Source organism: Schistocerca gregaria, chromosome 5 (genome assembly GCF_023897955.1).
Source record: "Schistocerca gregaria isolate iqSchGreg1 chromosome 5, iqSchGreg1.2, whole genome shotgun sequence".
Classification (NCBI taxonomy): Eukaryota; Metazoa; Arthropoda; class Insecta; order Orthoptera; family Acrididae; genus Schistocerca; species Schistocerca gregaria.
Genome location: NC_064924.1, coordinates 62,545,235 through 62,559,578, shown reverse-complemented (window position 1 = coordinate 62,559,578; position 14,344 = coordinate 62,545,235). Strand labels below are relative to the sequence as shown.

At 43.1% G+C, this 14,344-nt stretch overlaps 1 protein-coding gene across 1 annotated transcript in view; it reads right to left on the bottom strand.

Annotated features, from left to right (window-relative positions):
- LOC126273469 (1-acylglycerol-3-phosphate O-acyltransferase ABHD5-like) overlaps nt 1-13,388 on the bottom strand; it is a 228,430-nt gene extending 215,042 nt beyond the window's left edge. The window contains exon 1 of the mRNA XM_049977031.1: nt 13,306-13,388. Coding sequence (XP_049832988.1) covers nt 13,306-13,361 — 56 coding nt within the window. The 5' untranslated portion in view covers nt 13,362-13,388. The remainder of the gene's footprint in view (nt 1-13,305) is intronic.
- Between the last annotated feature and the right edge of the window lie 956 nt (nt 13,389-14,344).

Sequence of the window (14,344 nt, the reverse complement as noted above, 5' to 3'; positions counted from 1 at the left end):
CTTCGATTCGCATCTGTTTCGGTTTTCCCACAGACCGTGCCTCACTACCATAATATGCTGTGCTCCAAACGTACATTCTCAGAAATTTCTTCTTCAAAGTAAGACCTATGTTTGATATTAATAGATTCCATTTATTATAGATAAATGACTGAAACGGACTTGTGTCACAAAAATAATATAATTTAAAGAGAAAATAAGAAAGCTGCCAGAGAGGTTGTTACAGCTGTGGAGAAACTGGGGTGGGTAAAGACACAAATGTGACTGTGTTTTGCGAAAAGGTGAACACCGGAAATCGTATTTATAATGTCAACTTGCCACTGCTCATCTCCATTACACCTTCACAGTGGTTCTCCTGAAATTGTTCCCCAAGGCAATGAGTGTAACGTAAGGTTTGACACTTGTAAAGCCTTGAAGCTCCAACTGAGGAATGAACTTTTAGACTTCTTACAGATGTACACATTGTGCTGATGCTTCAGTCAGAGCAACTCTGTGTGTCGGTCTTGGGAGTCTACCTTAGACAGCGACCTTTGCTGGGCAGTGAGTGGCCTTCGAGGTGAGCCGTCGGCCACCACCTCAAGGCAAAACTCAAACTACGTCGGCGTGTTTGGACTGGAGTCCCAGTGATGTGCACACGTTTGGATTGTCAATCATAACACAGTACATCATCCTCACATTCAGTCCCGAGACTGTAATGGAAACAAATTAAATGATACCTGTTTTTCCCGGGTCGTTTTCCCATAGCTTCGTAAGAGAGACTGAGTCAAGAAACATAGGGGAGGAGCAAGGATACATGAAAACTTGAGTGGCTATGTGAGTAGCTGAAGTGGAAAAGCTGGACCTACTATAGAGATCACACTTTGAGGCTCAGTCGGCCCACACTCGGTACATATAACACGTCAAACCAAAGGTACTTCCTACAATAATGAGTTCGTCAGCAGAGACAACTACACATCTTTACAAACAAACAATTTTTCGAGCGTTTCTCCCAAATGCCAGATGTCCATATATACACTGAACCGAAATTTTATATTGGAGATAAGGTTCAAATGGTTCAAATGGCTCTCAGCACTATGGGACTTAACTACTGAGGTCATCAGTCCCCTAGAACTTAGAACTACTTAAACCTAACTAACCTAAGGATCTCACACACATCCATGCCCCAGGCAGGATTCGAACCTGCGATCGTAGCGGTCGCGCAGCTCCAGACTGTAGCGCCTAGAACCGCTCGGCTACCCCGGCCAGTGGAGATAAGGAATGAAGTTGTTCTTGTTGTACATTTAACGCTTCTACATCTGTGTTTAGTGGATGAGCTCATACACTTAAAAAGGTACGAGGGCTGTCCAAAAAAGTAACAGACATTTTAAAATAAAGAAATTACATTATAGAAAAAGCAAGTTTTTTCATACAGGGTGAAAATTATTTAAACCTACAAATTCTGGGATGTTGTAGGGAACATCAAAACAAATATTTTTCCCTAATGTCATTTTTTCCTATGAGGATTATTTAAACCGGTGGAGGCCGTATTACGCTCTTCAGTTGTAGGCATTGTCTCTGTTTAGTAATGGAGCGATACACCTGGAGTGAGTACATTGATGTGGTTGGTGCGTACTACGTAGCCCACCACAACGTACAAGCTGCACAGCGGGTTTATCAACAACAATATCTTAATCATGATTAATAAAATTCTTTTCCGGGCTATTATGCCGTGGTCTGATGGATTTCGCATTGTAATCCGACGTTTCGTCCCCATCTGCGGAGGACATCTTCAAGGGGATTCGTGGCTTCTGTTAACTTCCGAAACACACACTGTCTCACTACTGACTGCAGCAAATTTTTGTTTTCGCGTGCTCCCGCGCATAGGCGTGACGTCACATGTTTTGAATACGCGAGCGCAATTGGCCGTTGTCGGTTGCCGCCGTCCGCTGTTGCTATCATCCTATGGCGGAAGACTGGTACACATCTTCTTCAGCACCGGCATCCAGATGTCATTCAATTTCACGCCCTCCTCCTTCCTATTAAAATTCCTGGGATGTTTCATAATCTCTATAGCCTCTCTGTAAAGCCTTTCATGATATCCGCTTGTGGCTGCCAGTACTTGAGTTCTATCAAAATAAATGTGGTGGTCTCCTGACTGCAAAGCGTGTTCCGCAACAGCTGATCTATCAATCTCTCCCCTTCTACAATTGCCCTTGTGCACTTCTAGTCGTTTTTTGACCGTTCTTTTTGTGGTACCCACATATACCTCCCCACAACTACACGGGATCCTGTAAATTCCTGCTTTTTCCAGCGGTTTACGAGCATCCTTAGCCAATCTCAGGTGTTCTTGTATCTTCCGGGTAGGTTTGTAAATCACCGCGATATTCCGTTTTTTCGATATTTTCCCAATGCGGTCAGTGACGTCCTTAATAAAAGGCAGGAAAACTTTCGATTTTGCAAGCGCTTGTGCATTGCTATAATTTTCACGCGGCGGTCTTAACGCTCTTTTTATCTCAGCAGCCGAGTAACCATTCCTGAGTAATGAATCAGTGAGGTGTTCCAGTTCCGTATCCAGTAGCCCAGGTTCACAGATGTTCCTCGCTCTATCCGCCAACGTTTTTATTATGCCTCGCTTTTGCTGTGGGTGGTGGTTCGAATCCCGGTGTAGATAACGATCCGTGTGCGTGGGTTTCTGAACCCCCTTGAAGATGTCCTCCGCAGATGGGGACGAAACGTCGGATTACAATGCGAAATCCATCAGACCACGGCATAATAGCCCGGAAAAGAATTTTATTAATCATGACAGTTCCGGCCGTGAAAGTTTACATTTTACAATATCTTAATCGTCGTATCCCGCATCATACGACCTTCGCTGCTGCGTACCAACATCTGCGTGAGACCGGGTCATTTAGCAGATCACCTGGACAGGGACGCCGTCGCACGGTAAGAACGCTGCAATTTGAGGAAGCTGTGTTACAGCATGTGGAACGGATCCCTCAATCAGCACTCGTGCAGTTGCACTTAACATGGGGACGAATCAGACGAATGTACGAACAGTCCTTCGAGAGCAATTGTTACTTCCATTTCACTTACAGCGTGTCCACAACCTGGAACCAGTAGATTATCCACCCAGAGCACAGTTTCGCAGTGGTACCTGAAACAGTGTGAAATGTAGCCTACATTTCCATCCTCTGTGTTGTTTACCGATGAAGCAACGTTCGGGTGTGATGGAGTCTTCAACATGCACAATTCGCATGTTTGGAATGAGGATAACACACAGTTATTAGCGCTCATCAAGTGCGGTTCTTCGTTAATGTGTGGGTCGGTGTTGTTGGGGACTGTTTAATTGGGCCGTATCTGCTACCTAGGCCATTAAATGGCAGGCACTATTACAATTTCCTCGACAGAGCATTGCCAGAATTGCTGGAAGACGTCCCGCTCCCTACAAGACAACGCATGTGGTTCCAACATGACGGGGCGCCGGCACATTTCAGTCGTCGTGTGCGTCGATTCCTGGGCCGACGGTTCCCAGAAACGTGGATTGGCAGAGGTGGTCCTCTACCGTGGCCTGCTCGATCTCCAGATATGTCCCCTCTGAACTTTTTTGTGTGGGAAGAGATGCGCAACCTAGTTTACGCAACTCCTGTTGCATCAGGAGAGGATCTGGTTGTCCGGATGATAGCAGAAGCAGGAACAATTCACGATACTCCTGGGGTTTTTGCCCATGTCAGACAGAACATGATCCGACGGTGTAACCTTTGTTCGTGTCAATGGAGGAATTTTTGAAAATCTACTGTAATTGAAATTGGGTTATGTAAATGTGTTGTCTCTTGGTCATAAAAAATGGAAAAGTGTTTTTTGGTTTAATTAATTTGCCGCCAGAGGAATCTTCCTCTACCGGTTTAAATAGCCCTCATAGGAAAAATTGACATTAGGGAAAAATATTTGTTTTGATGCCACCTACAACCTCCCAGAGTTTGTCGGTTTAAGTGCTTTTCACCCTCTATACAGTTTAAAGCTATTTACAGTTTTGAGCTACTTTGCTATATATTCTCCGTTCAAATTCAGGCACTTAGCCTACGGTGGCACAGGTTTTTCAATACCGTCTCTGTAGAAATCTGCCGCCAGTGATTGCAACCATTGGTTTATACCGTTATGCAGCTCGGCATCAGTATCAAAGCGTTGTGCAGCGAGCCGTGTCTACGTTGCTGGGAAGAGGTGGTAGTCGCTCGGCGTCAAATCCGAGCTATATGGTGGGCGATAAAACTCCCCACCCCTCCCCACCACCACCAAAACCCCGAAGGAACTCTCGGATGCTATTGACCTTGTGTGGACGTGCGGTGTCGTGAAGAAACAAAACTTTTGCCTTAAGTTTTCCCTGACGCTTGTTTGGTATCGCCTGCCTAAGCTTTGTCTATGTTTGACAAAACCTCTCGGAGTTAATTCTTGCGCCACGTTCAAGGAAACCAAAACACAGTAGCCCTGAGTACAATCAAATTGGACCAGTGGAATTTCATTTTCAGTTGCAAACTGATTATGAACTGCTCATTGCGAAGGAAGAGCACTGTTAACCTTCCCGTTATCGCTGCTTGATTCTTTCTAATCTACTGTGTGAGTCAGTGTACTAAATATTCCGTTCCTCAATTACGTATTTCCGTCATGACTTGGAGACGGGCATTGCTTTCCATATAGCTCTTGTACTCTTAGTTTGGAATTTATGACACGTTCCACGAACTACACTACTGGCCATTAAAATTGCTCCTATACGAAGATGACGTGCTACAGACGCGAAATTTAAGCGACAGGAAGAAAATGTTGTGATATGCAAATGATTAGCTTTTCAAAGCATTCACACAAGGTTGGCGCCGGTGGCGACACCTACAACGTGCTGACATGAGGAAGGTTTCCAACCGATTTCTCATACACAAACAGCGGTTGACCGGCGTTGCCTGGTGAAACGTTGTTGTGATGCCTGGTGTAAGGAGGAGAAATGCGTACCATCACGTTTCCGACTTTGATAAAGGTCGGATTGTAGCCTATCGCAATTGCGACATTGCTGCTCGCGTTGGTCTAGATCCAATGAGTGTTAGCAGAATACGGAATCGGTGGGTTCAGGACGGTAATACGGAACGCCGTGCTGGATCCCAACGGCCTCGTGTCACAAGTAGTCGAGATGACAGGCATCTTATCCGCATGGCTGTAACGGATGGTGTAGCCACGTCTCGATCCATGAGTCAACAGATTGAGACGTATGAAAGACAACAACCATCTGCACGAACAGTTCGACGACGCTTAACATGGACTATCAGCTCGGAGACCATGGCTGCGGTTACTCTTGACGCTGCATCACAGACAGGAGCTCCTGCGATGGTGTACTCAACGACGAACCTGGGTGCACGAATTGCAAAACGTCATTTTTTCGGATGAATCCAGGTTCTGTTTACAGCATAATGATGGTCGCATCCGTGTTTGGCGACATCGCAGTGAACGCACATTGGAAGCGTGTATTCGTCATCGCCATACTGGCGTATCACCCGGCGTGATGGTATGGGGTACCATTGGTTACAGGTCTCGGTCACCTCTTGTTCACAATGACGGCACTTTGAACAGTTGCCGTTACATTTCAGATGTGTTACGACCCGTGGCTCTACCCTTCATTCGATCCCTACGAAACCCTACATTTCAGTAGGACCGCATGTTGCAGATCCTGTAGGGGCCTTTCTGGATACAGATAATGTTCGACTGCTGCCCTGGCCAGCACATTCTCCAGATGTCTCACCAATTGAAAACATCTGGTCAATGGTGGCCAAGCAACTGGCTGGTCACAATACCCCAGTCACTACTTTTGATGAACTGTGGTATCGTGTTGAAGCTGCATGGGCAGCTGTACTTGTACACGCCATCGAAGCTCTGTTCGACTCAATGCCCAGACTTATCAAGGCCGTTATTACGGCTAGAGGTGGTTGTTCTGGGTACTGATTTCTCAGGATCTATGCACCCAAATTATGTGAAAATGTAATCACATGTCAGTTCTAGTATAATATATTTGTCCATTGAATACCCGTACATCACCTGCATTTCTTCTTGGTGTAGCAATTTTAATGGCCAGTAGTGTAGTTTCGATATTCGTAGCTGGCAACAGTGGGTAATCACTGTGAATTAAATTTAAATGTAGTTGCAGCGTAGTTTGTAGCCTATAACCCGATTTGCCCCACCGCTAAATTTTCTTGCATTTAGTTTAAAGTGATGTATTTTGCTAAAGTTATGGTTATGTCATCAGACATAACTCTACCCTACACACCTGAAAATCGTCAGCAAGATCCTTTTTACAAAAGTTGGTCTGTCACTGGTATGAAGAAAATCCGCTGAAACCAAATTTCGGTTCGGTGGAAACGTCGCTGTTTCAGGTTTCCGCTAGTAAGCTATCATCTGTTATCTGTTCTTAAGGTAAGAAAGCGCTGAAGTTGTCGGTATTTCATAATTGAAGGAAATCACGTCATTTCCGGGAATGCGCTTAGTACAGATGATTTTAACTTCCTCATCCTGATACTATTAATCGAAAGGAACAAAATACTGATGTAAATTGTAACACCTTAACCACGAAATCCGAAATCAGGCATTTAAGAATTGAATGAGAAGACTTTCTATATCTTGCGATTAAGCGAACATACACAGACAAAATGATGATCACCTAGTACCATTAAAAGCACGTAATTTTTCACTCCACGTACTCGATTCAAAATGCGATATAAATTTTTTCATAGCAACAATTAGATGCTCTGTCCTACGGCGGGCAAACAGGGTATCTATATTACACATTCTACGTATCCAGCGACACTCTAACGACGCATATTCCTTAACACGGGAAAGATAACAGCTGATTTCCTTGAATTACTGCTTTGTAGCAAACGACTGAACTTCGGGGCAAATACTTCTCTTTATCTAGACAACGTCACATTGAACTGAAAAGGTATTTGGAGATAAAATATTGCTGATATGCCAGCACTTTCAGCAGCATGGTCGGATTTCGTTTGGTGTAGAGTCTAGACGTCTGCATACCTAAATGTTCCGAATCGTTCCGAAAACAAAAGACCACAAAACCCTAAAACTGATGAAAACAACAGCTACGAGGAAGTAGTTTAGCAACAACTGCTCGACCAATTTGGACTGAATTTCATGGTTTACATATTTCATACGATTTACGATTCTTTTTCCACACATTTCCTAAGCAATTTACCAGTTTCACGGCTTTCTTCGTAACGAATTTGCAGGGCAAACAACGAAGCTGGTACATTTGAATAACTGAACGATTTAGAAATGATCTAAAACTCGTTTTACTTGTCATATCTTTGCTGTTAACTACATTAACACACAAAATGACTGCTTAAACTTTGTGTTTTCAGTGTAAAATAAAATAAAATCACTAGAATACGTGTGTAATAGTTAAAGCAGCTGTGGTAAACAAAACAGGTTCTTCAGCACGTCTAGAAAACAGGACAGCAGCATCGTAAACTATGACAGGATGTAACAAGAAATTGATACTACTATTTTCAGCATTATGTAAGACATAATAATAAATAGTTTAAAAAAGGGGAGCATGTAAAGTGTTCAAATGTGTGTAGCTAGAAGAAAAAAAAGAAAAACCTATCGACAATGTGAGGAGTCGCCAGGAAAAATACGTCGTTGAGAGTCTACGTTAAGCCGTAGGTTTGATATATTGGATAGAGTAGGACACGCAAGTCGCCTTCCAATCGGGGCACCCGACCATTGAGCCACCCATAACAATAAGCATCAATGTTTGTAAAGTAGATACTACGAATGGCATTTTCTACCGTCGAGGCTAATCACTGTAAATACCAAACATATCATTTTCAAATTGTTGTTTTAATTCATATATTAGAGATACATTTTTTAATGCAACCTCCACAAGAGAAAAAACCCAAGTGTGCAAATCCGGAGATCTTGAAGGCAAAGCTAGCTACGAGACAGTTGCTGAACACCTATCTTCCATCTGATACTGACTGCTCTCTTGTGTACAATGCTCTCTGGAAATCTTGCATCGCGCCGTTATGGAAAATTATGCTGTGCAGCACCTGATCGTGCCGATTCTAACCGACAATCTTTGTAATCCGTCCTTCAGTTTTGAAGGATCGTGTAGCTACGTGATGAAACTGCATTAATTGTAACTATGTAGTGGTATAATTAATATTTGCAATCATTCTTCATCAGTTGTTACTTCGACGCTGTTTATCACGTGAGTAAGAATAAATATTAACCGTCTTTTGCAACTGGATCTTGTTTGGGTAAAGTGTATCGGATTTTCCTGATTGTGTAATTCTATGTGTGAGTTTTTCTGCAGCTGTTGTTTCATTAGAACTTTTTTTCCCCTTGTGTCTGCTGTTATTCCGTTGCTGTTTTTCTTTACTATCTGGTCTGCTACACCTATCATGTGACATACAACTGTATGATCGACCAGTTAAGTTGCTAGCTGCAGGTTTTAAAGTTTATGTTCTTTTGGATGCTGTTGCCTCATTTCATCATTTAACCAAGATTTTGCTTTCGATACTGTTGCCTAATTTCATTATTTAACCAAAATTTATGTGCTGCTAACTTAGTCTTTTGCGCTGCTTGTGAATAACTACTTACCTTTACATTAATATGATGTGGACTGTTTACAGTTTCTTTTTTTAATTACAGATTGCTCATTGGTCTTTGGAGTTGGATTATACTCTTCTTGTGTGTATTGCAGATTAGCAGTGGAATTGTCTGACGTACAATAATTATGTACTTCATATTTGCGGACACTGTGCCTCATTTGCTACTTCAATGATGTTTCCGAAAAGACAAAAATGGTTCAAATGGCTCTGAGCACTATGGGACTTAACTGCTGAGGTCATCAGTCCCTTGGAACTCAGAACTACTTAAACCTAACTAACCTAAGGACATCACACACATCCATGCCTGAGGCAGGAATCGAACTTGCGACTGTAGCGCCTATAACCACTCGGCCACTCTGACCGGCCCAAAAAGACAGATGATTTGTTATTGCCTCCCTGGTAAACAAAATTATATTGAGATAGTTCGCGAATCACATTAAGATTACTGTCTGCTCATTAGTGGCAGGCCTTCCGCTCGCGTAGCCTATGGCATGAAAATCAGACTAGCCCTGAAAAGAGGGCTGGACTATGCGAGCTATGGGGACCGTGTTGCCTTCGTAAACAGTGTCACTATTGGGGAACAAACATTGTACCATGGGATGGACGCTATCAGCCAGAATGGTCACATAATCTTTAACAGGATTGCAACCCTGCAGAGTAACTATGGGACCCCTGGAATACCATGATATGGTTATCCAAACCATCAACGAACTCAGCCGTCTTTCACTCTTTCGACGTAAACACAGCTAGAAACTGGAAACGGTGTGTAACAAGACTCACCCTCCGAATCACGTTTTCCTATTGCTCCATACTTCAGGTTTATGGTTTGGGCAATACGTTTCCCTGTTACGGGCATTTGCAACACTGACGTTCAGCTCTGTAGTAACTTTTGCAGCTGTAGTCCTCTCATTTTACGTCACAACCATTTTCATCAACCGTTTGTCACGATCACTCAACATGCACTTTCGTCCACGTTGCGACATGGCGGATGGTGTTTGCCCGCTTCCCCCTTACGCAGTATAAATATTCGATACGGTACGTTACTTCTTGAAAGTCGAAACGCCTCGGCGACCTTGGTTACTGGAGCATCCACCAATACGGGCATCAACAATTTCTCCACGTCCTAAGTCATTCACCTGCGACATAATGCACTCAAGACTACACAGAACACTGTTTTGACCACACCTGATAGTTTGCAACGTATTGGGGACATTGCACAGATGCCATTCGTGACCGACTACAGCAGCACAACCTGCGGGATTATCTATCATCTGCATTTATGTTGGAGCATGCATTCTCGCCGTGTTTCCGTATTTTTGTCCAACCCATGTAGGTACAGTGCTTAAAAATGCAGAATGATTCAGACACTATCTCTGATAGGGAGGCGTGTTCAGGTGGCTCAGTGTGGAGAACTTTGACCACGATAAACAGCTATCAGTATCCGATATACAGGCTTATAGTATCGCAAACAAAACAGTAAAGCCTATATCTCGTCGAGAATAAACCAATTTCTCTATGTAAGTTACACCATACACATGCTGTACCCTGTCATGATTGCCCAATAACTTTATTTTTATTCGCGTGCTCCTTTCAGAGTTTTAAAATGTTCGCGGACAGCAGAGAGTTTGACGAGTGGTCAAACTGCGGCCCGCGGGTAGGGTGTGGCCCAAATAAAGTATTCTTGCGGCCCACGGTTCTCAGCGGCAGTTTATAACACGCATCCAGCAACTAAATGCCGAATCCAAAAACTTAGTTAGTTAGTTGGTTGCGTGTTCCATTGATCAATCGCACGGTACGGTAGCCGTTATGATATGGAACGTGTCAAGGGCACAAGAATTTCACATATAAAACAAGATTTTTTGATATATATATATATATATATATATATATATATATATATATATATATATATATATATATATATTACAAAACAGAGTTAAGGATTAATATTTCTATTATTTACCCATTCCCTTAAATGACACAAAATGCATATACTATATTTCTAGATTTATTTATTCCTATTCAAGAATTCATCTATGGTATATTAGGAGTTGTTAAGGAGATATGATTTCAATTTATTTTTGAAGCTATTACTGCTGTCTGTCAGACATTTTATTTCATCTGGTAATTTGTCGAAAATTTTTATAGCAGCATATTTTACGCCTTTCTGTGTCACATATAGGTTGAGTAAAGGATAGTGTAAGTGTTTCTTTTTTCTGGTATTATAATCATGAATGTAACTGTTGTTTTTAATCTGGTCCATGTTGTTGAGAACAAATTTCATCAGTGAGTAAATGTACTGTGAGGCTGTTGTAAGAATTTCCAATCTTTTAAAAAGATGCCTACAAGCTGTGCGACTATAAACCCCACACATTAGTCTAACGCCGGCTGCGGTGGCCGAGCGGTTCTAGGCGCTTCAGTCCGGAACCGCGCGACTGCTACGGTCGCAGGGTCGAAGGCTGCCGCGAGCCTGAATATGTGTGTTGTCCTTAGGTTTGTTAGATTTAACTAGTTCTAAGTTCTAGGGGACTGATGACCTGAGATGTTAAGTCCCATAGTGCTCAGAGTCATTTGAACCATTATTCTAACCACTTTCTTTTGAGCAGTGAATACCTTTTTCTCTAAATATTGAGTTACCTCAAAATATTATTCCGTATGACATCAGAGAGTGAAAGTATGCAAATTATGTTAGATTACTAACATTAAGAGGTGTAAAAAATGTTCAAATTCTAAGGGACCAAACTGCTGAGGTCATCGGTTCCTAGACTTACACACTACTTAGACTAATTTAAACTAACTTATGCTAAGAACAACACACACATCCATGCCCGAGGAAGGACTTGAACCTCCGGCGGGAGGGGTAGCGCAATCCGTGATCTGGCGTCTTAGACCGTGCGGCCACTCGCCGCGGCTACGAGGTGTTTTTGCTAGTTTTGCTATCAGTAACAAAGAAAAATACTTACGTGGAGTGATATTTTAAGATAACTTGAGCTGATGTTGGTCGATTCAGTATTGGACAAAGATAGTTGGCAGCTAACATTAAGGTCAGAGAGGTAAGCAGCGCGGCCACTGGAAGGTTAGAGCAGGGGTGGTCAACCTTTCTTACCTACCGCCCATTTTTGTATCTCTGTTAACAGCAGAGGCACTGGTTCCACCGTAATGGTGATTTATGGAGTAGGAAAATAACTTTACTTTGTAAAAGTAGAAGTGAAAGGGCAATAATAAGGGAATTACAACCGACAGTCACACATACAAGTGAAAAAGTCTCATTGAATCGAAAATTAGATTTACAAGAAATTAAGAAAGTAGAGAGAAAGATTATTATAAAAATTCTATGACCACGATACGGATGGATACAGACTGCCAAACATCGAGCCAAGAGCAAAAGTATCAAACATCGTAACTGACGTCAGAAAAAAACGAATGAAGTTCTATGGACAGTTAGACAGATTACCTGGAAACAGACTAACTAAACGTCTATTGGAATATGTGACATTACTTAAAGCATCAATACATCGGGTAATTGAAGTTAAGAAGGTTTTGACAAAATCAAAAACTGACAAAACAAACACATAAGACAGGGATACATTCAAAAGCAAAATTGACAAGTAGGACTTTACACCAGAGACGGAACCAAAATCATACCGACCGTGGATCAAAGGAAGAAAGAAGGCCTTCGGGGAGCAAATGAAATATTGAGAAAATAAGAAGAATCTTAAGAAAGACTGAAAATCGTCTGCTTATCTTTCTTCAACGGGGTCATTCGCTAATAATATTAATAATATGACTTAGAAAATGCGCCGGCCGGTGTGGCCGTGCGGTTCTAGTCGCGTCAGTCTGGAACCGCGTGACCGCTACGGTCGCAGGTTCGAATCCTACCTCGGGCATGGGCGTGTGTTATATCCTTAGGTTAGTTAGGTTGAAGTAGTTCTAAGGGACTGATGACCACAAATGTTAAGTCCCACAGTGCTCAGAGCCATTTGAACCATTTTTTAGAAAATGTTTTATGTCAAAATTTTATGGAAACCTAATGAAAACGTTTTGAGAACCCCACCTTCTACCACCGACCGTCACGGATCAGAGCTGGAACGCTCATTACTTGGACCTTCGGGTTAGAGGATATGAGAAAGGGAATGTGTCGTTATACGTCTTCCAGTACTGACAAGACACGAGAGTGCGTGACTCGTACCGACCAGCTGGTATGGCATGCACTTTGACACGGGAGTAAGACCGATTCGTAAATGCACTTAACAGAGATGGTCATTTTCAAATGCGCTATTTATTTGTAGCAAGCAAGGTTAAATTAATTACCGCTGTGGTAGTGCAACAAAATGAGCAGAAGAAAACTGTCATAAAACATAATGAACATCGTGTTTTTTGTCGCATAGTGCATTTAAACGTAAGCACAGTCTCTGTTACTAATCAATTAATCATCCGCTCACGCAGACAACATAACAACATTTCGCTGGGCAAGTGCAGTGTCACAAATTTGGGGGTCGCTAAGGCTAGCTGCAATCTGAAACAGCGAGCAGTTGACACGAAGTGTTCCGAATGGCATGCTGTCCGTATTGGCTCTTGAGCGAAAAGGTTTGAGGACCACTGAACTGAAGTAACATGGTCTGCTTAGAACGTAACACGTAGCAAAGCACAGTGTATTCAACTGGCGTCCTACCTGCGGCCGACTGCCACCGAGCCGTCCTTGAGCTGATTCCTCTGCTGGTGCTCCATTGTAACAGGCACTGAGCTACGTTCACAGGTGAGTGCCGAGTGCTGACTGGGATATCGGCTGCTGCCGTCAGATAACTCGGTCGTCACGTGGGGGAGTGTCAGGCTCTTATCGCGGAGAGTGTAACAGCTGATGACTAAACACGGCGCGGTCTTGCGGACCTCTGACCTAGTAACGTGCACAGTAGGGAGCGTAAGAAATGCCTTCGCCACCGCAAGAAGTTTCAGACGCAGCGGACACGTGTTTCTCAGCCGCTGGCAGAGCTACTCTCAGGCTACGAGAAAAGCGAGTCAGCATGACGGGACAGAAGAGAACAGCTTTGGGCGCACGTGTCTGTGGGCGTGACTCAGCGCGTCACAGGGGAATTTCAGAGAAGTCACGTGTGCGAAATGTGTTGCTTCTCCCTCCTGCGTGAACCCAAGAGTTGCAGTATTACATATAACTTTTCATCACCCTTTGTGTAACCACGGCAAATGCGGGAAATTGCGGTCACTGCCTCACATAGTTAGAGTCGACTAAACGCTGTATAGTACAGATACTGTAATAATTTTGATCATCTTGTCATATCGTTTTTTGTGGCCTTCAGCCTCAAGACTGATTTGGCGCGACTCTCCACGCTGCTCTATCCTGTGCAAACCTCCTCACCTCTGCATAACTAAACCAACCTACATCCATCTGAAGGTGTTCAGTAAGTAATGCATTGCGTTTTTTTTCTGAAAGCAGGTTGGTTTTATTCGGGATTCCAATACACCGTATTATTTCCAATTCTTTAGGTTAGTAAACCCTATTTTTCAGCATGACCTCCGTTCAATGGGACGGCCTTACGCCTCCTCTCTGAGAGAGCCTGTATGGTCGCTTGGTACCACCCAAATGGTCGACGTCGGAGCCAACGGCTTGCAACATCAATAACCTCCCCATCATCCAACTACTGCTTCTTGCAGAGTGCATTCTTCATTGGCCCAAACAGATGGAAGTCGAAAGGAGC